This window comes from Parambassis ranga, chromosome 14 (assembly GCF_900634625.1).
Source record: "Parambassis ranga chromosome 14, fParRan2.1, whole genome shotgun sequence".
NCBI lineage: Eukaryota > Metazoa > Chordata > Actinopteri > Ambassidae > Parambassis > Parambassis ranga.
In genome coordinates this window covers 18,357,674-18,385,207 of record NC_041034.1, presented here as the reverse complement: position 1 = coordinate 18,385,207, position 27,534 = coordinate 18,357,674, and the positions used below count along the sequence as shown (strand labels likewise).

The 27,534-nt window shown below is 41.1% G+C and overlaps 1 protein-coding gene across 1 annotated transcript; it reads left to right on the top strand.

Annotated features, from left to right (window-relative positions):
* Positions 1–6,862: 6,862 nt before the first annotated feature.
* b3gat1b (beta-1,3-glucuronyltransferase 1 (glucuronosyltransferase P) b) lies at positions 6,863–27,415 on the top strand. The gene is made up of 8 exons (XM_028421359.1): positions 6,863–7,066; positions 15,015–15,259; positions 21,187–21,285; positions 22,519–22,656; positions 22,875–23,386; positions 23,464–23,760; positions 23,979–24,084; positions 26,101–27,415. Exons 3-7 carry the CDS (start codon positions 21,267–21,269, stop codon positions 24,063–24,065), a joined length of 1,053 nt encoding a protein of 350 aa, XP_028277160.1. The 5' UTR covers positions 6,863–7,066; positions 15,015–15,259; positions 21,187–21,266; the 3' UTR covers positions 24,066–24,084; positions 26,101–27,415.
* The last annotated feature ends 119 nt before the right edge of the window (positions 27,416–27,534 follow it).

Here is a 27,534-nt window from a genome sequence, read left to right as displayed (position 1 = left end):
TATGCACGTGTGGCCCTTTGATGTCTACAGGTGCAGACTAAACAAAACAAAAAAGGCAAGTGGTCTTACATGTGACCTTGTGGTCATTTGATGGTGAGAAGAGCAGAAAGCAACATGAAGAGAGGATTCACTTGTGCACAATCTCTGGAAATGATTGTGCAGCCTGGCTCTATGAAGGGCCAGGCTGTGAAGCTGTGAAGGCTGCACAAGTAGATCCGTCACTTGTTCACAAGCGAATCCTTCATTCGTTCACAAGTGAATCCTTCACTCATGCACAGGTGAATCCTCTCTTCATGCTGCTTGCTGCTCTTGTCACCATTAAATGACCAGGAGGATGCATGCAAGTCCACTAGTGTTTTTGTTTTGCTTATTCTGAACCTCTCAGCATCAAAGGGCCCGGCACTTACTTTTAGGGCTGCAACAAATTTACTTTACTTTACTTTACTAAACTACTTTTAATACTAATTTTAGTAGGGGACTAAACTGTAGATTAGATTTGGTTAGTCAATGATTATTTATTATGTTATCAAGTTATCTATCTATGATGTCTATTTAGTAACATGCACATGTACGTATGGTCGTGTGGAGCGCAACACACCATGGAAAAGGGGCACTTAGACCTCACTTAGACTAATTCAGTGATCTCAACTGAGACACTAACCTAAAAGTAAAGTCACTCTACTGGAGGACGTGTTTTCCGAAAGCTAAAAAAAAAAAAAAAAAACAGCTATTTTACCCATCCACAACTTCAGACGCCAGAACTCCTGGATGTTTTCATTTTACATGCTTATGCATTGCCGTTGTACGTCTGAATTAGGTACACTTCACTTACTTAGTAACTTTATTTTCCTGACTTTCCTTCCCTGACAGTGTGCAAATGGCTCTCTTCCTCTCTAACATACACACACAGTGTGTAGACACACAATTATGTGCTAAAATACTCCCTATAACTCCATATACTTAAGCCAGAAACTACAGTACATGAGCACAGGCCTGCAGGTAAAGGGTTAATATGGTAATTAAGTTGTTAACTGTAAAAATCACAAATGTTACCTCCTACCAACAGGGTAAACCACCAACAATCAAGAATGCATGATTATTTAGTGCCATGGCTGTGCAGTCAAAAAAAGTGTGTTTATAATGTAAGTCTATGGGACAAAATGGGAGACAAAAAGAAAATCCAGTGCTGTGCAAAAACTAATAATGCAATAAAGTCAATTTTTTTACTGATGTTTGACATGACCAAGACTGTAATAAAGGTTCAAAAGAATCCAGTCCACATTCACCTTTTCTATTAAAAATGAGCCATTTTGTGTGTTTTTTTTTCAATTTTCAGCACCACCCCTTATAAAATTGGTGATTAAAGGGTTAAAATCCTGGGGGAAAATGATTTTTTCACTACTGTTGATTAGAACTGAAGTTAATTAAAAGGTCTATGCAAAAAAAATTCAAAAATATATTTATCTAATATATTTTTAAAACCGTTAAAGTTAGGGGACGTTTTTGTCCCCGAACAACACATTAGGGAGAAAAAAAGAAAATCCAGTGCTGTGCAAAAACTAATAATGCAATCAAGTCAATTTTTTTACTGATGTTTGACATGACCAAGACTGTAATAAAGGTTCAAAAGAATCCAGTCCACATTCACCTTTTCTATTAAAAATGAGCCATTTTGTGTTTTTTTTTTTCAATTTTCAGCACCACCCCTTATAAAATTGGTGATTAAAGGGTTAAAATCCTGGGGGAAAATGATTTTTTCACTACTGTTGATTAGAACTGAAGTTAATTAAAAGGTCTATGCAAAAAAATTTCAAAAGAATATTTATCTAATATATTTTTAAAACCGTTAAAGTTAGGGGACGTTTTTGTCCCCGAACAACACATTAGGGGGTAAAATTTGCCCACAGTGTACCGTTGACCTATGAAAAATTTTAAAATCATATTAACAAAATTTATGTAAAATTAAGCTTATTGAGGAAAAATGATTCAATTTGTCCACATATTGACAAAGTTATGGCCAAAATAAACAGAAAAATTTCTCTCAGAGGACAAAAATGTCCCGAACAACGCATGAGGGTTAATTAATGACTGTAAAGTCTCCACTGTCCACAGGAAGAACAGGAAACGTGTGTTGGCCTCAGACACAAAATAGTATCACTCTGCAGAAACTGCAGTCTTATGCTTTACTCAAATTAATTATTCAAAGGCAGATCCAGTAGATGCAGTTTGCTGGGTCACTTGTCTTTCAGCGCAGTAAAATCCAATTTAAAACCTACACTGCAGGAACAGCAGCAGCTTTATTAACTGAAAATTCATCATCATTTCCCAGGACAGTAGCAGCACACAATCACAGCTTTTATTGATTTTATTTGTTTACAGCATCTGTGCATTTTGGTGAAACAAAACACAATCAAAGTGAGGTTTATCACAGCTTTGCTACAGAGGTTCACATGTGTGGCCAGAAGCAGGGATGTTAGAGGGAAAGAAGAGAAACAACACAGCACATCAAGTATTTATGACCTTTGAATGAAAGAGCGGCAACTTTATATTAAATATTCTTTACATTCAGTCTTGTACACTTTACGTTTATAATTAAAAGTAGGAGTATTTGACTACCGAAAGATGACGTAAATGGAGTTTGAAGTGTTTGCAATAGAGAAAGTGCAGATAAGGATAGTGTACACATTACTAGTTGTGAGTATGTGGGTGTAAATGTGTGTATTTGCAGCAGTGTCGATTTATAACATGTGTTTTTAATGTGCTGGTGTTTTGTTTGTTGTGTTGTGTGTTTTCTGAAGTCGCATTGCAGTGAACTCTCACCCACTGTGAGACTAGCAACAACCCATTCAGCCAGGGTAACATATACAGATACAAAAACAAACATACTAAATGAGAGCAGAGACAGCATGGAGTTTGAAATCCGTGTCTGACACCACTTTCTAAGTGAAGTTGTTCATTCAAGGTGTAGTATATTTCTGACTGCTTAAACAAATCCTTTGAGTTTAGAGCAGCTCATTAAACATTAGAGCGTTGATCACAGCTGCATAATCCACCACTCAGTATGGAAAATACAAACATACCATAAGTGGGATCTTAAGTGTGTGTGTGGGCATAATTATGGTACGGAAAGTGGAAACCGGAGTTTGCTGAAAGAAACAATCAGTCAGGATCACATTAATACCAGGACGCCTTAAAAATATTACTGTTCCCACATGCTCCTGAGTCAGAGCGCTAACTGAGACACACACAGCTGCAGACATGAATGATTCCATTAAGGATACATATAAACATATATTGTGCCTGTATTTTATAAGACGTGAGAAGCACCATGCACAGTTATTATTAGGAAGGCTGAAACAAACACACATCTTCAATCTCAATTCATTTTGCAGACAATCCTGAGTGTAAATAAGGGACTAACAGTGATGTGTCGGTGATACCTGAAAGATGAGTTCTAATATGCTTTGTGCAAATCATCGAAAATTCCACTGCACTGATGATGCTAAAAAAAATAAATTACAAGTACGAAAGGAGAGCGATGAAACATTCATTGTCAGTGGGGGCTGTGTGGTGTTCTTACAGGAGCATAACACCACAACACATCAACACGGACAGTCGTCTTATCCCACTTGTTATTGCATACTAAACAAGGCCATTCGGTTCATCAATAATTCATACTACAAATTAAAATAACCTTGGGCCAGGCCTTGGCTAAAAACGATGAAAGTAGGAAAACGTCAGAATGTCAGCTTGATGGTGGTTACACTGCGGTGAACACGAGAGGCACATCTCCCTGATAATCCTTTCACTTTGATTCAGTTGCACACTTTCCATTTTTTACACCAGCAGTTTTTGAATGTGTGTGTGTGTGTGTGTGTGTGTGTGTGTAATTACCCATCCAATTTAGTTTCATCACTTTTTGTACAGCTCTGCTTTAAAGTTAAGCACCATTTTCACTGCAGAGGAGCATTCGGAGGGCCAATAAACGGCTTCAGAGAAAAGAGCCGTTTGACTTCCTGCTCGTTTGAATGAGAAAAAATAAAGAACACTTACCGAGAACAGGACGTACAGATTGCTGCAGGTAACTGCAAAATAGCTTGTGTAATTTTTTTTGGTGTTTCTTCATCAGCGCTGTATGACAGGGGCAGATATACCACTCTGTGTATGCATGAAGAGTATTTCAAAGTCACCCCTCAGTAAGTGGTGCACCTATAAGTTGAATCAGTTTCTTCTTCCACCGTTCATTTACCAGCACAAAGACTGGAGCAACGTCCCCAGAATACCAATGGAGCTGTGGAAGTGATTTGTTTGCTGGTTTGGGAAAGCCTCGCTCCGAGGCTCTTTGTGAAGGATGAATTAACAGACATTGTGAGCTGCCCATTGAGACACACAGACACACAAAACACACAGCCATTCAACTGGGCTGAGCCATTTTCTTTCTTTTTTTTTTTTTGCAACTTCCTTTGCCTTGTTCTCTCTCCTTCACAGCTCCTTCTCACCACCATTTCTACAGTCCGTGGAGGCTGTTGTCTGGTAACAGTTGCAGTGACAAGGTGGATGATATTTTTTCCCATAAGGGACTATAGCTTTGGCTATGCAATAACTTTATTGTACTTTAAATAACCCAGCAGCCAAACAATGCATATTGAACACTCAATCATCTCTGGAAAGCAATACTGCAGCTGACTGCTTCAATCACAGAGCCATCTGTAAGTGTCACGCCTTCGTCAGGCTCCCCCAGCTTTATCATATTTATCTCTCTCATTTTTTTGTGTTCCTAGTTTTCTGCAGGAAGAAGATTATTATGCAGGGCTTTGCCCTAAATATCGCCTCCACCCCTCTGGAGACCAACTTCCAGGAGATCTGGAAGTCTGTCAAAATGCTTTCAGGGTCCCCAGGCGCTTTGACCTACTTGTTCCTTTTGCAAAGCAAACCAGAGACATACAGAAGAAGAAATGTTCACAAAAGCAGCCAAACCTCTATGCAATGAAGCAAAATTCATGCTGCTAATAATGAGGCTAGCCTGCTGCAGATTACAGACTCTCTGACCTGAATTCTGCTCTGCCTTCTTTGAGATTCAAATGTTTTTAAAAACATGTGAAAAAAAAACAAAAAAAAAGGTGGAACAGTGTCAGGATCAGCAAAAAGATCACTATGAAGACACACAATGATAAAGACAAAAAAGAAAACTGGAGGGACTGCAGGTGGTGATAATCTTAGTCCAGATTTGTAGGCTCAGACTGAGTGTGTCCTGCTTGGCTCATTGTTTTGGATTACCTGAGACAGTGTGATATCGTTATGCTGTTTTATTCTGAGAAGTCTTTTCAGACTTCTCAATAAAAGGTGGCTTCTCGGACAGCGTATGTGATGCTGAACACGTGTCTGACGTGATGAGATAAGCATAACCTTTAATAACATTAAAAAAGCAAAATTGTTACATTTGCCAGTTTCTTAGCTACTATGGTTACAAGCAGCAGGCAGATTTTATATGCTTTTATTCACACGACCACAGGAGGGCGCATAGCTACATATAGGTGGTTATTTCAATCCCATAAAAATTGCAGAGACTTTTTACCATCTTAACTTACCGGTATATTTTTTTCCACCAGATGTATTTACTAATGAATAATACTTTATTAATTAATGAATAAGTATTGATTATATGTTTTGAGATTTGTACGCTCCACTGTACATAAAGCACTGCAGCTTCTTGTATGTCCTTTCCTCCACTAAAGTTTGAGTCACTTCCAGGAAAATAAGAGAGCCCGCTAACACGCAGCCTTTCTTACAAATCCCTGTGATTGGGGACAAACTTTAAAGGTCAAAATTGAAACGTTGAAAGGCCACAGCTGCTGTACCCTCTGGGCTCATTTTGATGAAGCTGGAAGAGACGGAGCATCTTGTTACAGGTGAGCTGCAGAAAGGGCCTGTATTATAAAGAATAAAACACGCTAGTCTTTACCCAGCATGCAGCAGAATAGCTCCACAGATGATTGATTCTGTCCCTGTGGTTATTTCACTGCATCTTCTCTGAGCTGAGGAGCATTTCTTACTTAGAACACCGGTCTTATTGCTGTTAATCAATAGAGTCGCCTGTACTGTGCACACTGAGTTCCAGCTCTTATAGGGAGGCACCTGCATTTTCATATTGTTTTCCAATTACTGAGATGTCACATGATGCTCAGCCACAATCCATTATTTAGTAAAGGTTAGCCTCAACTTCGGTGGATCACCTTCAGTAGCTTTCTTCTAAATGTCACCCCTTTCAAAAGGAGGAAAAGTAGCACTTAAAGGTTCCTAAGGGGCCATCTTTCACTGTCAAAAAATGTAAGGGCGTCCCACTAGTTTGGAAGGCAATTTTGTGCATGTTCACACCAGTGGATTTCTTTATTGCACACATTACATGCAGGCTTTAGGATTTTCAGTATCACAAAGAGTATTTTTCATCCTGGACGGCTGCCCATCCCTCTGTGGCACATGCCAGGAGCTGCTTGTCTCAGAGGATGGGGGCTGGTCCTGCCCTCAAAGCAGAGACTCCTCCAGTCCCATATAAATTCACTGACTGCATGCTGTCTTGTTCCAAGTCGTGTCTGCCTCTCTCTCGCTCACAAACACACACACACACACACACACACACCCTCCTCCTGGAATAAGACAAATAGCAGCATTAATAATGACAGCAGGAGAAGAGGAAGAAGAGGATTTGCTGCGAGGATAGCAAAAAGGTGAATACAAGGGATGAAAGAGAGACAGAGAGGGAAGAGCAGCGGGAGGAGAGTAGAACAGAGAGAGAGAGAGAGGGAGGGACGGTTTAAATAAGCTGCTCTCTCTTCTCCCACATCTCAGTCTGTGAGCAGCAGAGCAGTGTGTGAGATCTGGCGGCACGTTCCCGAGGTGTACACCTGTAACTCTGTTCATTCATTCACCCAGGGATGCAGCAATCATGTATGAATGGCAGCAGAAGGTTTGAGACGTGTCTTGACGAGATGATTTGAGCTGGGAGGCAGCAGAGGACACGGCGACATGCAGAGAAGTGGATGCTGAGCTGCTCCAGTCTGCAATTAAGGTCTGAAAGGGTTTTTTTTCCTTTGACATGTCAGTCTTTTAAAAGCATTGACAGGACATTGACAGACAGCACTGCTTTCTGATTGGGGTTTTTACGCTTTGTGTCTAATATTAGCAACTGAAGCAGAAACACAGATGAGTTGTATGTATGGCTCAACTACAGAGAACTTTCAAGTCATTTTCAGGAGAGCCAGAGAAGAAGAGAGCAGACGTGTACAGGGTCTGTTTCTTCCATAGTTGTTTTGTTGATGATGAAGTCTGTTGTGGTGCAAAGTGATAGATTTGTGTCATCTCGACTCTTGTTCAGCAGCACTGAATGTAAGTCTTTTAATTAGACTTTGGATGATCTTCAAGATCTTCTTTTTCTGGTATCTTGCTGCCAACTTGTCTGGAGCTAAATACTGACACTAATGAGGATGCAGTTTGAAATATAAGCATCACTTACCACCACAGGAAGGTTTAACACTTTTGCAGGGTTGAAAAAGATTTTTTTTTCACCATCAGTGTTGATTTAAAAATAAATTAATTCATTTAAATCCGTAAGAAATATGTTTTTATGTATCGTTTTAATATTAGTTCCTATGAATTAAGTCCAGTGACCTGAACATGTATTGTTAATATACTAGGAGCTTGTTTTGTTTGGTCTGGATAGAATATGGTTATTTCCAGATTGCTCCTTTAGCACCATCACAGTGTTCAGGTGTGTTAATTAAAACAGTTATTGTAACAACTTTGTTCATCCATCAGATATGTTCATCAGCTCCTGTTTGTATGAAGTGCTAATTAGAAAATGTTAATGTACTCAGAAAGTGGAAAAAAAAAGATCCACTAGCTTGAGTGTACGTTCACACTGCAGGCGGTTTATAAAGGGAGCTTTATGTGTCAAAGGAATGTAGGAGTGAATCTATGTCACATCTTCACAGATCTTTGTAGTGGTGTCTGAAAATGACACCTTCAGATTCATTTATTGGTGTGTTCATTAACAAATCGGCCTCCCTGAGGTATTTTGATCTGCTTGGAGACTCATCAGAGGCCTGCAGCTCTTAACACTTCGCATCAATTCCTGTGTAATCTACCTCGAATGCATCTCTGCAGAATTAAGAGCAGCTGAGAAGGAAAATCACAGCCTTTGAACCACTATTGCAGCTTGGTCTTTTTTACACATACTACACATACTCAGCTCCTGATGTACATTACAAAAAATGCCTTTGAGTCAGATTGTTTAAGGTTGTTTTTGCCTACTTGAAAGCTGGTTCAGATCAGAGGCGAATTCTCACTTGAAGCAGAGGGAATGCTGCATGAGCAGATCAATACACAGAGCGCCAAACCAGCACTATCATCCTACGAGGCAGGATGCTGACTCCTCTGAAGTTCCCAGTGAACTGCACTCTTTCATGCTGGATGTACAACAAGAGGTGTAGACGATAGGAACAGTATCATTGATGCTGCAGTGATGGTGGGAATGTTTGTGTAATGACACAAAAGAAGCAGGATCCAGGCTGTAATTTCTAATGAGATCATATTGTTCCATCAGGCAACGAACTCCACCTCCATGTGGAGATAAAAGAGGAAAGTGATATTATACATGAGAGACGTGAACTTGTATTTTTAACCTCAGGTTTTCTGCCACTTTGGTCTGGATAGAACGTCTTTGATGATCTCCAGGCTGCTCCTTCAGCACCACTTGGTTCATCCAAACACTTCCATCAGCTCTTCTTTGTATTTAGAGCTAATTGGTGAATGTTAATATGCTAAGCTGTTGGCTGGATTCACTGCTGAATTAAAACAATATAATGTCATACAGGAAGTCCATATGCAGAACCATGACCCTGTAGGTCTATCTGGAATACATGCATATTTATTCATACCAGTTTGTTTATGTCCTTCAGATTTATTTGATTGCATCTCACTGAACACATGTCCACATGCCCATTTTTTTGCCAGACAATGTGTGGACTGATCTCATACAGAGGAGTTAGTCAGGCTGAAGGTGCAGTGTCAGGCCTGGAAAAAAAAAGTGTAACTTGATGTACCATGATGTAAAAATAAGAGGATTCAAGGTCATGTTCAAGGCCATTCTGTTGCTAATGGATAAATAGATTCAACTTGTTGAGTTATTTTTCCACGAGTTCCTGACGTGCATGCATCACACAGACACACAGTCTGTTTAATGTATCTCCCGGCTAATTGTGTAGCTAGGCTCTACATGATTGACTGATTTTTTTTTTATTGTAAATACTCTTCTGCATGTTAGGCATCAATAATAAACATGTCCTCATGTGTCACACTTAAATTCTCCACCTGTTGTAGAAGCAAACGTTTCCAGGCTGGCTGTGACTCAGCTCCAGCACAGATATCGTACGTCCCACAGAGCTAATATTTCAAGTGAGACAAACCCCGGACTCCTGCCTGAATTTGAACAAATACTCTATAACAAACATGAATGAGGAGAGAGTTTTTCTTTCCACACAGTGTGACTGCATTGCACTTCTAACAGCTCAGAGGGTGCAAACGGGGAGAGATCTGAGAAAAACATTAGCCACCAGGCAGGAAAGCTGTGGAATCTTACTATATAAAAATACACCAGTTGAACATTAGCTATAATATTTGAGTACAACAGATGGCACATCAGTGTCTGTGCAGGATTTCAGCAGGATGTGATGAATCAATTGATTGGATTCTATAATGTACGACGCATAATTCCTAAGAAATGCTGAGTTGATCAGAGGATGTGTGGCCGCACACGTCCAGACAGCAAATTAATTACATTAAATCAACAACTCCAGCGACTGTGCATCTTCACACATCCTGATAAACATGGACACGATGTGGAGATTTGACACTGACATGTTTACCATCGCACTCTTCCACAACAAACGCTCACGCAGAGGAAGCTCCTCGTCTTCCTCCTCCAGTATCAGCGGGGGCCACTTTGACAGAAATAAAGCAGCAGTGTGTGCATCTTCACCTAAATGAGCCATTCTCATTAAGACCGGACTACTTAGTGCACTATTTTTAAAGTGTCCTCTTCCTCTGGGAACAAGAGTCTCAACAACTGAGAAACTAGTAAACAAGTTAATGTATGCGTGTTGTGTGTTTTGGCAATCAGGATGAGTGGCATGCAGTATACGGGTGTGTGTATATAATAGAAACTGCTGGGGATGTTATAAATGAGTCAAGGCTGCACTTCCTTCCTGATTGTATATGTGTCTGTGATTGTTTTGTATTTTTACTTGTATTGGGGGATAAAATTGCCTCTACAGGGGGGTGGGGGGGGTGCTCCATACTTTCAATCAGCGGTATGTGTAGTGAATGCTAATTTATGCGGTGCCTGATTCTTAGGGATTTCAAAAATGCTCTCACACATATACCTTTGGCTGTAAAGAGCTCAAGGACACTTGAGTTGAGTCACTGCGTACTTTTATATCTTATTGGGATCTGTAATCATTCAGAAAAGCCTGTTTTGATTTGTGAATATTCACACACTTCTTTAGATGTTAACAACATCTTCGTTTGTCTCTTCAGGGCATCTCCTCCATTAGCTGTGACTTCATACACAGACTTGTTGTTTCTCACTTTGATCATGAGAATAATTGGATTAAGCTAATTACATGGCCAGCAGAATATTACACTGGGTGTAGACACTGTGATTTTTGATGGAACTGATTGTCATTCGCCTCTGGCTGCTGATTTGAATTGTGTCAGAAGAATGCAACGGTTATGACTTGGACATATACGCATCTTAACATAATTATTACTTGATTATGGTCACATTTAGTAAATTGATCCTGTGATAAGACATGAATTTTGATGAATTTTGATTGCCGCCGGGGGGAAACAAGCACATAACCATTTACTCCTTAGACACGCTCCGTATGCAAAATAGCAAGAAAATGGGAATATTAACTGAAGCAACAGTTTGATCAAATTATTCTCAAACTGCAGCTGTACCAGCTGTAATAAGATTAAAGTGTACACAGCACCAAAACGTTCAATGAGAATAGGAGCAGAGAGTGTCGATGGGGATTTGGAGGCATATTGGTTCATATCAGGATGACTGAAAAGATAAAATTGCAACAAAACAATAATAAATGAATTTTGTTATTGTTAGACAGGACTCTCAAGCATGAAGATCATTGTGGCTCCTCATCTGCTTTTTTCAAAAGCCATTGGGCTGGACCAGTGTGTTTCCCTTCTTTAGTGCTCTACAAACCACAATGCATACATCCTTGTTTTATAAAGGCTGTGTATCAGAGGTTCCACATTATGCAGGGACAAAAGAATTTAATATATATAAAGGAATTCCTCAGCTCGGCTACATCACGTTTTTGTTGAGATGTGGCATGTACAAGTACAATTGTCATGTTTACAATGATGTACGTACACAATGCAAAGTAGTTTAATTTAATCAATCATGTGTTGGCTGATATACCAAAGATTTGCCTTGATTAAAGCCTGGAATTGACAGAGGTGTTACAGTCCAAATATTCTTGCCAAATGGATTTGAAGTATTTACTTTTTGCTTTTCTACATTTTTTTGGCATGTTGTCTGTTTCCAGTCGACAAACAGTCTGGTAGCTGGCAGCCCATCCCTGGATGAGGAAGCCTGCAGTAAGGTAGAATCACAGCAACATGTTTCCTTTTCTAAAAGACAAAAGTGAAAACCAAGCGCTGCCAAGACATGTAGTCCACGTTAATTAATCTGCTTGTAAGAAACAACACATCATTATTGTTCTCTCAAGTGATAAAAATAAGACTAAAAAACCTGTTAACACTGTATACAGAACCCAGCTGTTATCAGCTCCCATCAGCAGTAAGGAAACATGATGTATGCACTGTTATAATAGTTGTACGTCTTTTTAATCAACCAATAAGATCTTGGTAACAAATGCAAACAGTGCTGGAATGAGGAACAGTTTCTCTGTGTGAGCTGTGAAATGCACTGCTGGCACACATTAGCTGGTACTCATTAACACTTTCACTGAAATGTTAGACTTCACACCGTCTGTACTTGTAAACATCTTCACAGTAGACATTACATGCACCCACATATTAAATGATTAAACTCACCATACTTTTCTAAGTCTCCTTTAACGTCTTTCTCCTTCTCCGTGTTATGTATAGTAGCTTCTTTTGTCTTGTTTTATTTGCATATGAATTTATAAGCAAATACCAAATATTCACTTTTATATGTGTTGCTGATCCAGTCTGTAGTTTCCTGCCCACAAACGAGGGCATACTGGGAATATACTAATGCTAAAATAATGTAGCATGTGTCAGCGCCAGATCAGTTAAAGGTGTATAGCTTTAATAAACACCTTAATGTTACAGCCATCATGGTAACATCTCCAGGCAGTTATTTTACATTTACAAGACCAGGCTTCTGAACTAAATGAACTGGGAGGGAGTCACACCTGTGATTTTGCTGGTCATAAAAACTGATTGTTTCAGTCAGTTTCCTTTTACAACACTTTTACAACGATAGCTCCATGCAGAGTGGCAGAGTATTGGAGAAGTTGCCATGCCAATAGTAATCTAATTTTCATGCTACTGAAGTGTTTATATGGCCATACAGGCTGTGGGCATGTAGGTGCAGGTAAACACGTTCTGGTCCGGGGCACAACAGATGTTTTTATGATGCTTCTCAACTGAAGTAAGTAAGTAATGAAAATAAAGTGAAAAAGTGATGGTCTAATACACACATTGGCCTTTTGGTGCATGGTGTATGATTCATCCTCATCCACTCAGCTGGCAGATAATGTCGTTATTAGGGATGTCCCGATCCGATCACGTGATCGGAAATTGGAAACCATTACGTGATTTCAGACTCGATCGGAATCGGATGTTGCCTCCCGATCATTACTCAGATATATATTTATTAGGGCTCTCAAAGTTAATGCCTGTGCAGGGTGGCTCTGTGTCCTGTAGTGCGAGAGTTCCTGGGTTCGAGGTCTGTCACACACACACACAGAGGATCGGGACTCGGTATCGGCAGATACTCAAAATCAAATGACTCGGACTCTAGGGCAAAAAAAACCTGATCGGGACATCCCTAGTCCTCATCAAGGGGCCATAAAAAAGACATGTGACTGTGATTTGATGAGCATTTTAGTCATAGTGAGATTTGATCATTGTCCAGTTTGAAAAGGCATGTTTCTTTCTCTTGGTAATGTGGGTGCGTTCACACTGACATGTATGCCAACAGATGATTGGCATCATTCTCTACTCTACTGAAGCCAGTTTTCATCAACACTTGTTGTTGTACACCTGTGTAATCCTGGATGTGCTGCCACAACCTGACAGAAAATAACACTCACAGAATGCTGCAGTAAGAAGCTAGAAAGTTACACCAGGAGGACAGGAAATGACAGGAGTTCTGCTTCACAGTTCATGTTAATATTACCACGGCAATCTTCAGAAACTATTAATTGAATATGAGATGAATCATTTGCATTTTAATGGAACACCTTCTTTCTCTCTTCTTCTGTCTGTGACACCTTTGAAATTGTGTCACTGTCTCATTAATCACCATCTCTCAAGAAATGAATGGTGTTTGTAACCTTTATAGTTTTACATTTACTAATAGCAAGTGTGCCAAATAATGGCATTATGCATTATGGCTGCTTCCAGATTATTGACACAGTTCTCACAGTAAGAACACGGAGGAGTCGTTTTCTCTCTGCTGTGAGATGACAGGGCAGCTTGATGACAAGTGATCCATCAGTAACATGGCAGGTCTCTGGATCAGATGTTGAGATGAGAGCAGTTCATCTTCATCATACCTGTTTGCATTATTCAACATAATATGAGGCTCGTAATGCAGTCATGAAAGGCTGTCTATATACACCATCTTATCCATCTGTTCTACAATAACACATGCATGAATAAGCATCAACATACAGTGGTCATTTAATGTACTGCTGATATGACAAGTTAACAAAACAGACATTTTCTTGACTTAAGCAAATAATTATTATGTGATGTGTAATTCAATGCAAGTGATGGTGCCTTTTTAAAGGTCATTTGTACTAACAGGAGGCTGGGTCGGTATTTAATTACTGTCTGAAACAGGATGACAAAATGATGTCTTTGCATATAAATTTATAACACTTTACTGAACATGTATGAGAAATCACAGGCTAAAATCCATTTAGCATTCTTGTTCACTGGAGTTCTAGTTGAAAAGCTCTTGTAATTGGCACATCATTTATGGAAGAGCTAGTCACACTTGGGAGGTAGTCACCCCCATTGCTAACCACTCACACTCTGTAGCCTGGTCTGTATGTAGCCTAGCATATGCAGGTCAATGTGGATTTATTCTAGCAGCTTTGCAGCAGGTTATTGAAACCAGGAAAGAAATATTGTTCAGGAAACGAATGATTTCTTGCTACCTGACTGATTGAAATGACACTTCTGTGACTGACTGATTTACCTGGAATCATGAGCACTTGTCTGAAGCACCTGCTGTAACCAGCATTGTTACCAGTCACACATCAGCCCCCCTCCATCACCATCCTCCTTAGTTAGTGATATGGGCTGCTGCCTCCGCCTCTCCCTCTGAGCGGTTCTATTAGACTTTTCAAGTATAGCAGTCCATTCAGAATGCACTCCTTTCATATGCCTGTCAGGAAATGAAAGCAAAATGAATAGAAATGCCCTTACTGTCTGACTAGTGGGCCATGTGACTAGCTGTTTATGCCTCAGATAAACAGCCCCCATGTTATGCATGGCTTTCTCAATTTTTCAAATCCTGATTCATCCCCAAGCAAGAATTCCATTTGTGGGGCTGTGTGACATTTTTTATGTGATTTATTCTATTGTCCTGAGTCCTCCAGCCATGGGCGCCCCTCCACCCCGTCCCCTTGCTGTCAGCTTTGACAATCCTAGCCTTTGTTTTTGCAATGAGAAGCAGCATTCTTCCAGAGGGATGACCTCCTCTGTCTATACAGGGACTGGCACTGAGGACGCGACCCTACCCGAGGATTGGATAGCACCCACCGGATGCTGTGAACCAAATCCGCTTGTTGTCACCCCAACTCTCGCTGCTCGCATGTGCGCCAAACACATGCTCCGTGCCCAGCGAGAGAACTTGAGGGATCCCTCTGTTCAGCACAGCTGACACTCAGCACCACTATCAGCACCTCCATCATTAGCACAGCACCAGATTACACTCTGGGGATCATCATTCATCTCTGTAAGTACCCATCTCTTTATTTTCATTGCTATTATGGGCTTAATGTTGTATTATTATATGTTTTTCTATAAGGGGAGTATACATATCTTTCCTTTTTCCAAAAAATAGAATCCAAAGTTTCAGCAGCACTGTAAGGAGACAAAATATATGAAGCAAAAAACTTCTGAGAGACTTAAAATCCCAGAGCAGCACAGTATTAGAATTCCAACCCAGGCATACACCAAGGCACCGAGCTCAACTTTTACACCTCAGACCAGTTGAAAGGGATGAGTGCAAACATCAGAAACCAGAGGCAGTAATACTTGAGATTACCTGCAGCTGTCAGTCATATACAGACACCTGCACATCAGTGAGAGGATTTAAAGGATTAACATGAGATGTGTGTGCAGCACTAATGAAGTTAACTGAATTTATTTCCAATTAAAAATAATGTTTCTCTCGGTGACATGAATGCGCTGCACAGGGAGTTTAACATTTGTCATTGCTAACTCTGTCTGCCACCTGCCTGCAGGGAGAGCATGGAACTGCTTTGTAATGAGGATTTGCCCTGGATACAGTCTGACGTGTCAGACAGGGCTAACAAGGCTGGAGGTTCACTAAAAGAAGAAATAAAAAAATGGAGAGGTGTGGATATCCACACCGTTATCCAGATCCCATATCGTAAGCTTGCATTCTGCATGGTTACCCTTTAAATGGAGGCTCTTTCATCAGCCTCCCTTCAGTTTGTATAGCCTCTAGCAGCCCCTGCCATTTGACTGTCATTAGCACAAACAACATTAGTATGGATTTCCTTACTGAGACGGGATTTATGTCACTGAGAGGTTTGATACCAAGAGAGACTATTTATAGTTTTCACAAGCTGCGCCATACATTTTAAACATGTGCTAAGAAGCTTTCCATCTTTTTAAGCGCTGAGTGAGGCTCGCCTCCGTCTTCCACTGTCCTCCTTTTTGATCCACTCATCATTAGTGAGCGCTCATTAGGTTTGTGATGTAGACTTGAGTTTCCAGCAGCGCATTGTTGTTCCCTGCATTGATTGATTGTGTTTTCTAATATGCTTAATCCCACATTAACAGAATGACACCTTTAACCAAACAAGCAGGGATCAGTGCTGTGCAGCCAGATATCGACTACTAAATGTGCAAACGTGTGTCATTGAAGCAAATTAGTCCTCCTTTTGTGCTGATCAGTGTTTCGATGGGTGCCTCTTGAAGTGGTGACACAGTTTGCACACATGTGTATGCTTGATTTTGAGAAAACAAGACCTTATTAAGGGCTACTTAAAATGAATTCATTCAGCTTTAATTTACAAATGTGAATAATCTAATTTCAGAATGTCAAAATCAACATGAGCATTGTGGACGTAGGTGTCCCGGTGTGTGTGATTCGTCTACTCAGAGTCTACTCTTGGCATAGGCGACATAGACGGTCGCCTCGGGCGCCCCCTGCTGGAGGTGGCGCTGCTGCAGGTACTGTAGAGAGGAACCGGCGGGATTGATTTTGTCTCGAGCAGGAGAGGGTGGTCAAGGAAAAACCACCAGGCAAGGTGGCAAGAACAAAGTTCGTTTCGGCCCAGCCCAGTTCGTTTTCATACTTAAGGAGAAACTTAAGGAGAAACTGTGGAGAATTCATCATACGGCCCTCTGATGCGCACATGTTTTGACATTTAGCTGCTGTTGGATTTCATGGTTTTTCTCTCAAATATGTGTTTACCTGAGGGATGTTGAGAGCTGGGTGTGTACCTGCTCATAGCATGATAATAGATGATAAGGTCAGACTGTATTCTTTGACCTGATCTGAAATACCGATCGATCGTTAGTTACACGATAGTTGTCGGACCCGACAAGTTCTGCCCAGAGGATGCGTGGAGAACGAGTATGGAACAGCCTTAAAGGTAGGGTAGGAGATTTGATTCTGATGCACTTTTTGTTAAATTAGTGTAACGTCTCTTTACAATCCGATAGCAACTGATTAGTTTGGCAGTTTCGCTTTAAAACGAAGAATATGAATCATCTGTGGAAGCTATAAAACACTAAAAACATCAGCCAAACCTCCGGGTGGACCCTGCGCGTATAGTTGGCTGGTTGTCACTCTCTTCCTGCTCTGCGCACATCAGAGAGGTAAGTGCATGATGGCCGAAGTCACAGACTGGTTGGGAGGCGTGGCTTCGGGGTGAGCTCCGAGAGAAAGGGGCGTGTGTTTACTTTCAAAATCTGGCTGACTCTCACTGAGTTTTCAAAATCTCCTACCCTACCTTTAAGGCCTCAGCCTTTACATACTCTCTACAAAAATAGAAAAAACATGTTGTTGCATTCACTACGCCCACTCCAAAAATCCGAAGAATCACACATTTGTTTTCGGACCTGACCATTAAATAATTTCTGCCCAGAGGATGTGTGTCAAACCAGCGCTCCAAGAGCGGAGTGACACCAGTTTCTTCTGCAGTCACAGCGGGGGAGCAGAGTGCACAGAGAGGTGAGGAGTCAACAGCTGAGCTTCAAAATGTCATTTAAGATGTCAATACAGAGTCCAGCTGCTGACATGTTACAAGGTGGAGGGCTGGATTCTGCTTGTTCTGGTCTAGGCTGCTAAAACTGGTCCATCAGACCAGGAGAGGGAGGAGAGGCTGTGACTATATTTTTATGAATTTATTAGTAAAAGCTTTGTATTTTATTGTCTTCTTCATTTTTTCTCTCATAACTCTCATAGTCTAACTCTTATAAATATTAACAATTTCCCTCAGGGATTAAGCCTGTATCTGTTTATCGATTATATAAATCTAATAACTCAGGCCTTTTGTTAAACTGGTAATAAATAAAACAATAACTATATAACATAAAACCATATAAATAATCTCATTTTTTTCATTTTATCAGCGTGGTACCACAGTCACGCCTAAGGCACCGGCTCTGCATCTACCCCTTGCAGAGGCTGTTAACAAGTGGCAGCCCCCCTGTGTGTATTCATGTGTGTGGGCATGTGTCAAATGGAGGCAAAAAGTGAAAAGTAATCACTTTCTCTGCTGATAGGGGAAAAACAATTTAGTTAAAATGACCTCTGTTATGTCCTTCTTCCCTTGTGTCCTCAAAGTAGTGCTGCAATCAACATTCACACTATTTAACAGGCAGCAGCAAATCAGGTTTGCATAGTTTCTGAAATAAACACAGTTAAATATTTTTCACAGAGGTCATTGTGCATAGTACTCGGATAACAAAAGGAATAAAATCAGGTTTGACTTTATTTGTAAAAGAGACAGGCAAAAAAGATAGAGAGAGAGAGAATGGTTTGCCATGCAACATGCTGAGACGAACTGCAGTCACAATATGATGGATGTAACGTTTTAGGCCCCCTGACAGACAGAGGTGTGCTATTTTAATTACAAATACTTTTTTTCTCCATGAAATATTTCACAACAACAAAGGGACCAAGTCAGCTGGAGACTAAATGTATCAGTCACAGTTGAAATGTCTTGACTTTCCACCTGCCTCCTTTCTTTAGGATGTGTGATGATGAAAATGCAGCTTGTGTCTTGAAACAGGTGTTTTGTTATGCTGATAGAAAAGTTGCTTCGTTCTGCGACCTGTCGTGTTATATTATTTGAAAATCTGAGTGATATTTCCTAAAACCCTTGGTGCCATCTGCATGCAGACATGTGGACGTGGTAACAAAGTCACTGGCACCATGGGCAAAATCCTGTTTGTGATAAACTTGCATTAGTTTGGTTGGCTGGTGCTTGTGGTGATGTGGCATGTTGATATTGAATAGGACTGCTAGAGGCAGGGCCATAGGGTGCCTGTGTGTGATCCTGTTGGCTGTCAGCACCACACTCTGGGCTGTTGTCTTGGTGTCTGGTCCTGTCAAATGAGGGACTTGTCTCCCCGCCCATGGCTGTATATGTCATGATTCTGTGCTTTGTTGTTCTTGCTTTCTAGTTAAATCTTAGTTTTTGGTTATTTTTGTATTCTTGTATTATTGATGCTTTGGTTTTCGACCTTATTTGTGTTTTTCTTAGGCTGTTTTGTCATTTCCTGTTTTATTTTGAAAGCACGTTTTACAATCAGAAATTGTCTTAAAGCGCTTCACAGAGACCCAGAGCCTGAACCCCCTTAAGAGCCACAGTGTCAGGAAAAACTCCCTTTTAACAAGAAGAAACCTTGAGCAGGACCCGGCTCATTAGGAAGAATTTTCCTGCTGCCAGTTGGCCGGGTAGAGGAGGAGAAGAAGAGGGAGACAGGACAGAGAGGATGAAGGAGAGACAGAGAGAGGAACAAACATGCACAAACATGACAGGTTGCAAAATGGATAATATGATGATAAATGGTATAAAAAAATACATTCCCCATTGTCTATATTTTTACAACATAAGGCATGTAAACTAGAGCACTACAATTGTACTGGATCAAAACAAAAATATTTCACTGTATTACAAGGACTGCATTTTATACATAAATATAATTCTTTGTTAGCAATGATAGTGCTTTCAGATTTCAGTAAGCAGCATAAAGGTTGTAATGTGTAACACTTTGGGCAACTAGTGATTTTGATGCCTGTGTGACGGTCCAGGCTGTGGGCATCAAGTGAAGAGGAGAGGCTGAATGGGTGATAAATGTGGATGAAAAATAATCATTCCCACTTTTTACCCTGTGTGAGCAGTGAGCAGTATTCTTACTTTAGTTTACCGTTAATCAGCCTGTCATGGATGGTAAGACCTCTCGCTCCTTTGAGCATTCACACTGCTATACACAAACACGCAGTGACGCACGCTATCAGGACAGAGTGAGATCTCCCTCCTTCATTCCCTGTCCGTTCCGTTTGGAGACCCAGAGGTGAGCTGTCCCCCGCCCTTCCTCTCACAGCATCAGGGGCGCCTGCAGCTGCAGGGGGCGCTAATTTGCCAATTCTCCACACAGTGATCTATAATATACATAAAAAACCGCCGCTCAGATAATATTTTTTCCAACTGTTCGTGCCACCCCCTGTGTGATGCCACCCCGGGCGACCACCCGGACTGCCCGTGCCCAAAACCGCCACTGACTCTTCCACCTGTTCTTCAGATTCCAAGAGTCACAGAACTTGCTTCAACACACAGTGTCTAACACCATCCTTTGTCTTGCACGTTTATCCAATTTGTCGTAACTCTTTTGTGCAAGTGGAACAAAATTCACCCTTGTGCTGTGCACCAATTACCCGTCTCTGTATGTGGTTTGATCCTGATCCATGTTGCTTAATCAGAATCTCTGCATCATGTAGAAATGGTTGATTTTTTTTCCAGCTCATGTTTCATTTCAGTTTAGTCTTTGTACCAAAATGGGGTTAAAAAGCGGTGAGGAGGTAGAGTCACCCCTTTACATCCTGATGGGCATAGATAATAAGCTTGTATCAATGACATGCTGTTCAAACATGACCCTATTAAACAAATCCCGATGTGTTAATTAGCTAGCACAACCTTTGATCTCAGACTGGGGTTGATCTCCTTTTAATCAAGGATTAATTATGTCTAAAGACTTGTGATTAACCAGCAGAGGACCTGTCTCATTTAGAGAGAGGCCTAAAGGGAGGGTGGGGGTGGATTGCTGTATTGTTGGGATATCTGAAGGCTGCAGGAAACAGCTGACCACATACCCTCATATATGTACACACACGTGTACATGTCATATGTCTGCTATCAGCATTTCTTGTTGCAGTTATGTTTATTCAAGGTTGCAGGTCCAGCACAAATATCAGCTGATTCAGATGATAAAGAGCTGTAACAATGCTGAATGAGTCTCATCTTAAGCATTTGTCCTACTTATATAAGTCTGAAGTCGTCCAAACATAGACATATACATTGAGCACATAACAAGGAGTACAACTTTGACGTTTGTGGTATTCATATATAAAACTGAGGGCTGATTTTAGTTCTGTATGTGTCCTCTCTGTATCTGCAGTGATCAACAACTGCACTGCAACACCAGAGCAGAGCAGAGCACTCAGAGCAGAGCTTCATCGGCTGTGGGAATGGCCATGTATGTTAGCTGTAAACACAGGTAAGATAAGAGTGGAAGAGGACTGTCAACTATGTAATTAATTAACAACCCGGTCACCACTTAACCGTTGCTTCCTTCTTGTAACATGCTGTAAATTGTCATATAAAGCAATGGCTTAGAGGCATAGCTAATGTTGAGCCACTGTCCACAAATGAGGTAGATGGAGCTCCTTTTTCCTCTAAACAAGACACCTCTATCATGTGGTGTCGTCCCCGGTGGGAAAGGCAACAGGCAGTGGCTCCATTCAAAGATTTTTAATAAGACACTTCTGACCAGCACCGATGTAAACATGAGAGTTTCTATTTCCCAGCCACAACTTTATGTCTATGAATTCAGTGGAGGAGCATACATTATTTATGGATTTATTGGACATAAATGTTTTGTCCAAGTACCTGTTTTGTCCTTCTAGCGTGCTTCTCCATGGCAACAGTACACAAGACCTTTACAATTTAAATTATGATTACTCTGTATATTATAATGTAAATTTCAAAAACAGGTTTAGAAATAAAATGCTTATAAAAATACATTATGGCCTCTCTTGCAGTCCCTGGGGCAAATATTTGTATTCAAACGTATCACTGTAAAATCTACAGATGTTTTAGATGGACCTGTCCTTCCTTACATACTCTGAATCCATAACATCCATGTCTGTGACCAGTGTTTACAAGAGCCTGAACCCTTCTGCCTTTTCAATTCATTAGCTCAATTGTTCTGTGTAGTACAGCAGCCGGCTTTCAGTTAAGATAAAAAAGAAAGCTTGGAGCACTTTCTGACCTATATTCTGTTGTGCAGCAGCTCCAGCAGACTGAGGCTGCTTCTTTATAAATTGTCTTCTTCATTGTAGTTTGTGCCTTACAGCTTAATATTTAATGGAAAGGCCACCATGTATGGACATCAAAACATGTATTTCCTGACGGGCCATTCGATGCAGGGTCTCAGCGGGCCTGCTCATCCATTCACGAGCTATTGCTAAATATAACTCTAAAAGTGGTTTCCTTAAAGAATGGCTGGTTTGAATGGACTCTGGTGGAAGGCACTTTAAACCAAATTATGCGGCACTCAGAATCTGTATAATCATTTAATATACTAATAATTAAAATGCACCACAAAACATTTCAAAGATGAAGATAAAGCATTTATCTTGTTCAGTGAGATCAAATGGTCGTCACAGGGATGCCTCAGACACCTCATTTCACAGCTCCATGTTTTATACATGTGCAATATATCCTACAGGTAGTGACTCAGGTCTGACCCTGGAGATGCCGAAGAGACGAGACATCGTCGCCATTGTGTTGATCGTGTTGCCGTGGACACTGCTCATCACTGTTTGGCACCAGAACACCATCGCACCCCTGCTTGCTGCTCAAAAGGGTAAAAAAAATGAGTCACTGTTCTCAGCTTCATGTCAGCGAATGTATTTCAAATATATGCAGCAAATGTGTGATGTTTACAGTAAATGTGTGTCAGTGGCCTAAGGGAGGAATGTCACATGTTGAGATGCACAAAAGCATCCATTCTGTTTACTTCAAGTCAAAGAGAATCCACACTGTGACACTGAGACCCACTGTGATCATTTTCCCCCCGGCTAGATGACGGACAGGATGGTCGCTCCAACTCCAGAAACACCTTTGCTTTTAAGGACTCCTGCTCCCTACAAAAAAGGGAGATTGTGGAGGTGGTGCGCACTGAATATGTCTACAGCAGGCCTCCACCCTGGTCTGACATCCTGCCCACCATTCATGTCATCACCCCCACCTACAGCCGCCCAGTGCAGAAGGCAGAGCTGACCCGCCTAGCTAACACCCTGCTCCATGTGTCCAACCTGCACTGGATCCTTGTGGAGGACTCCCAGAGGAGGACCCCTCTGGTCAGCCGCCTATTGCAGGACACAGGGCTCAACTACACCCACCTCAATGTGGAGACACCTAGGAACTATAAGGTACGGGGGGACACAAGGGACCCCAGAATACCAAGGGGCACCATACAGAGGAACCTGGCTCTGCGGTGGCTAAGGGAGACCTTCAGTGTCAATAACAGCCAATCTGGGATTGTCTTCTTCGCAGATGATGACAACACATACAGTCTGGAGCTGTTTGAGGAGGTGAGGAGAATCGTCAGGGATTTATGGAAGTTAAAAAGCCCAACATGACTGATTTTATCTCTGTTTTCAACTGACAGATGCGTTCCACTAAAAAGGTGTCAGTGTGGCCTGTGGCCTTCGTGGGTGGGCTGCGGTATGAGTCCCCCAAAGTGAACTTCGTGGGCAAGGTGTACGGCTGGAAGACTGTATTCGACCCACACCGGCCCTTTGCCATCGACATGGCTGGGTTCGCAGTGAACCTGCACCTCATTCTGTCCAAACCTCAGGCTTACTTCAAGCTTCGAGGGGTGAAGGGAGGATATCAGGAAAGCAGCTTGTTAAAGGAGCTGGTCACTCTCAGCGACTTAGAGCCCAAAGCTGCTAACTGCACCAAGGTAAGAAAGACAGGAGGCCTTGTGCGTGTTTAAAATGTTCAATTAGCTGACATAAAGGAGATGAGTTAGAGATCATTCATCATCATAACAAACTGTCAGCTTACAGCTCTATGAGCTGACAGCTCCTTTAGCACACATTCTGCCTCTAGACAGTGGAGCAGGTAGCATATTGCACATAATGTCTATGTTCTGCTTGTGCCTTTCTTCTTAACCTGCAGGTATTAGTGTGGCACACACGGACGGAGAAGCCTGTGCTGGTAAATGAGGGCAAGAAAGGATTTACAGACTCCAATGTAGAGATATGACATACTTCATCTGACACAGGTAACAGCAGAGATTTAGAAATGCAAATGACTGCTTTCCCACACAGTGATTACTCAGGGGGATGGACCAAAGGGGAAGCTTCTCCGCTCTGATGTTCTTACATAAAGTAAATGTCTGGAACACAAACAGTAATTATCTCTATGGTAATAATAAAAATATTCAGCCTCAGTACAGCAAGTCTCTTAAGGAAATTTAAATGAATGTACACAATACTTATCTTGTAAATTCATGTACAAACATTGCTTATACCCAATGAATAAATAAATCAAAAATCATAATAATGCTGGTAATTCACATACATAAGGTTAAAGGGAAGAAAACACAATGCATAAGCTTGACCCATAATTGATCAAACCTGATCACACATTTCCTTTACCTTAATAAGAATGTGCTTATGTCCAAACCCCTGGAGGTTCTATCCAATCAGTTACTATGAGGAAGAGTTATGAATGTGGAGACAGCCTATAGTGACTGCACGCAGAGGCAAGTTGTAGTTCAGAAACGCTTCTCATTTTTAGTCTTAATAATAGCATCCTTATACACATATGTCTTCCACAACGATGAATAAATTGGCCAGTAGTTGCTTCCAATGATCCTCAGTAGCTCCTCCTTATGTGTTCCTACTATGTCATAAGGTTAATTGATCTGATTAGATAAAGATAGCTTGTGGTCAATCACCTGCCAAGTAGTCTTTTGAGAGGCCCGTCCTTTCCAAATCATTTCACAGGGTGACCTTCCAGATGGTTCTGTCTAACAAACCATCTGCCACTTCAGGTTTTCCTGCCATTCCTTCGTTATTGCTTCTCTGCTAGATTTATTTTTATATATATTTATTGAAGGATGTACTTTTCTTCACTGTTAAGCCCATGTTTCTGCTGTTTTCGGTCACTACAGCCCATAATATATGTTGATACTGGTCGAAGCTGCATCCTTCATATCTTCTCATACCTTTCGGATCCCAGCTTTTATAACTCCTCCTGCAGTCGATGATTCCAGGTTGAAAAACAAACAGATGTGGAACAGAGGGTAAAGGCTTAATTTACATTGAAGCATTCTACATAAAAGTCCTGCCACACACACGAATCAGAATACCAGAAACTTTTAGTGTTTCTTTTAGCAAAGTGAAGGTTTAGTAAACTTCCCAAGTCTCAAGAAGCCTTTTCACTAGAACATAATGTGAATCTTTGTGACACAACAAAGAGAGCGTGAAGGCCTCTTTGTCTGAAGGAGGTTTGTTTGTATGTCGTTGAGACTTAAATGTGTGAAAGATGGTTGTAATTCCTGACGGCTTTTCAGCTTTCAGATTGTACATGATGAGTTCCCTGACAAAACATCGTGTCAGTTCTCTCTTTTCATGTCAGCACCGAGTTGGATTGTTTGGTTGGATGTTGTAGCACAATCTAGACAACATTTCCTTAAAATCAAGAACAATTCACTTTAACTTGGGAATTGTGTTGCTGAGGTATTCTTCATTTGAGAAAAGGAACAGTTAATGATGGCCTGAGAGCCTCTATCCCGGTGTGTATGGCACTGATGGTAGCAGTTTAAAATTAAACTTTAAATTAAACATAAAAGCAACTTATTTATTATTTAATATAGGAAATATCTAGGATTACAAGCTGCTTACACCTGAGTCTATATATTGTTGAAATGCCTGTGTTTAATGTGGTTCATTGCATTATTTTGTGCACCTGTGCAATCATTATTGTGTGAAGTTGGAGATTCTCACCTCCTGACAGCTCCTCTCTCATCACATCAACACCCTCCCACAACAATTTTCACACATAATGAAGAGTAATGACGAACATGACTTATTAGACCAGAAACAGGTTATTTGAGGGCTGTGTACATTGTACAATATAATGCCACATCCATGCAAGCTAGCTGTGCGGTATATGTCACGTGTGGTAAATGTCAAGAAGTTTGAGAATCACAGGTTGGATGATGCCTGCAGAGCCTCTAGAAACATTGTTGTTCTTTTGTCATTTCTCATTAAGTGTTGACTTGTTGTTTCAGGGGAGGAAAATCTCTACTGGAGTTAAAGAACCTCAGCTGTCCTAAAAGAAACGGCCAAAAACATTACCACCGCACAGTAGCTGTTCCTCAACCACAGCGTAGAAATGGAGGCACACCTTTCCACCCCCAGGAGGCAAAGACAAAGCCGTGTGCAACCACAGATGATCAAAGCACAACTGCACAAAAACAAGACGGCCCGTTCTGCTCAGAGGACTGGGCCACATGAGGTGGAGCCACTTGAAAGGAGTTTGCATGCTGAGGTGTCCTCTGAGAGCTGAGACAAAGGATGTTATATGAATTAAACTGCAGGAAGGTACAGCAAGCAATAAAGAGCCCTCTCAGTGAGGACAGCACCAGCCAGCCATCCAATCAGCATTAAATAGTTCTTTTGTTCTGTGGCATGCTGGCTGTCGGGCACAGGGCTGCACAGAGGAATAAAAGGAGTCCTTGTTTGAAGTGAGTCAGCACTGACTGACAGATAGCACTGATGGGATCTGAGCCCTCCCCTCTTGTACTGTACACACTGAGCTATTTAGATGGCACCCTGAACACAGCACTAATTGGGAGTCCTGTAACTCCACAACACAAGCACTCAGAAACACGGAGCAGTGATTTATTACACTGTAACTAAGTCGTCCTTTCTAACAGTCATTTGCTGCTGTTTATTTCTGGATTCTGCAACAGGTCTGCTCAGAGTTAGGAGAGGACTCAGGAGTTTTGATGGTCTGCCCTCTTCACTGCTTCCTCATAAGCTTATTAAGTTTCACTTAGCAGTTATTTATTGTATCAGTTTGACTGCTGCCATTTGTTTGTGAGTTGTGAACTATTCTTGTAAAGAGTCGGTGGAATATGAACGCCATTGCTCCAAGAATTGGATTCAGATAGCTCTGTCACACATTCAAATTACTCACACCGTGGACGGATGGCTTGTAAGTGATGATTTCATACTGCGTTGACTTCATTTCATAGAGTCTGGCTTTGGAGAGTTTGGGCAGTTATCAAAGTGACAGGCACTGGAATCACTTAAGATGAGGGTCTGATGTTGCTACAGTGCTGCTTCTGTTCACATCACTTCTGTGTCAGCTGGTTTTTGTTTTGCAGGTCACATCATGCGACACCTTTTCTGGAATATTCAAACAGGCAATACAAATCTAACAATAGGTGTCGTGACTGCCATTACCATTCAGACATCATTTAACTGGGACTTCACGGGTACGAACACTGGCTTGATAATTATGCTCTATGTGTAAAAAAAAGTCATTGTAACTAAAGGTACTGTATGTAAATTTAAATACCATAAACTGTTGCCACACAAGCTGTTTCTCTTTGATTAATAGTAGTTATAGTAGCTACAGAACTGTGGAGTCCCACCACTTACACATAAAAAAGAACGGTCCACCAAAGAAAGTGGAACTTCACCTCTCTATATTGGAT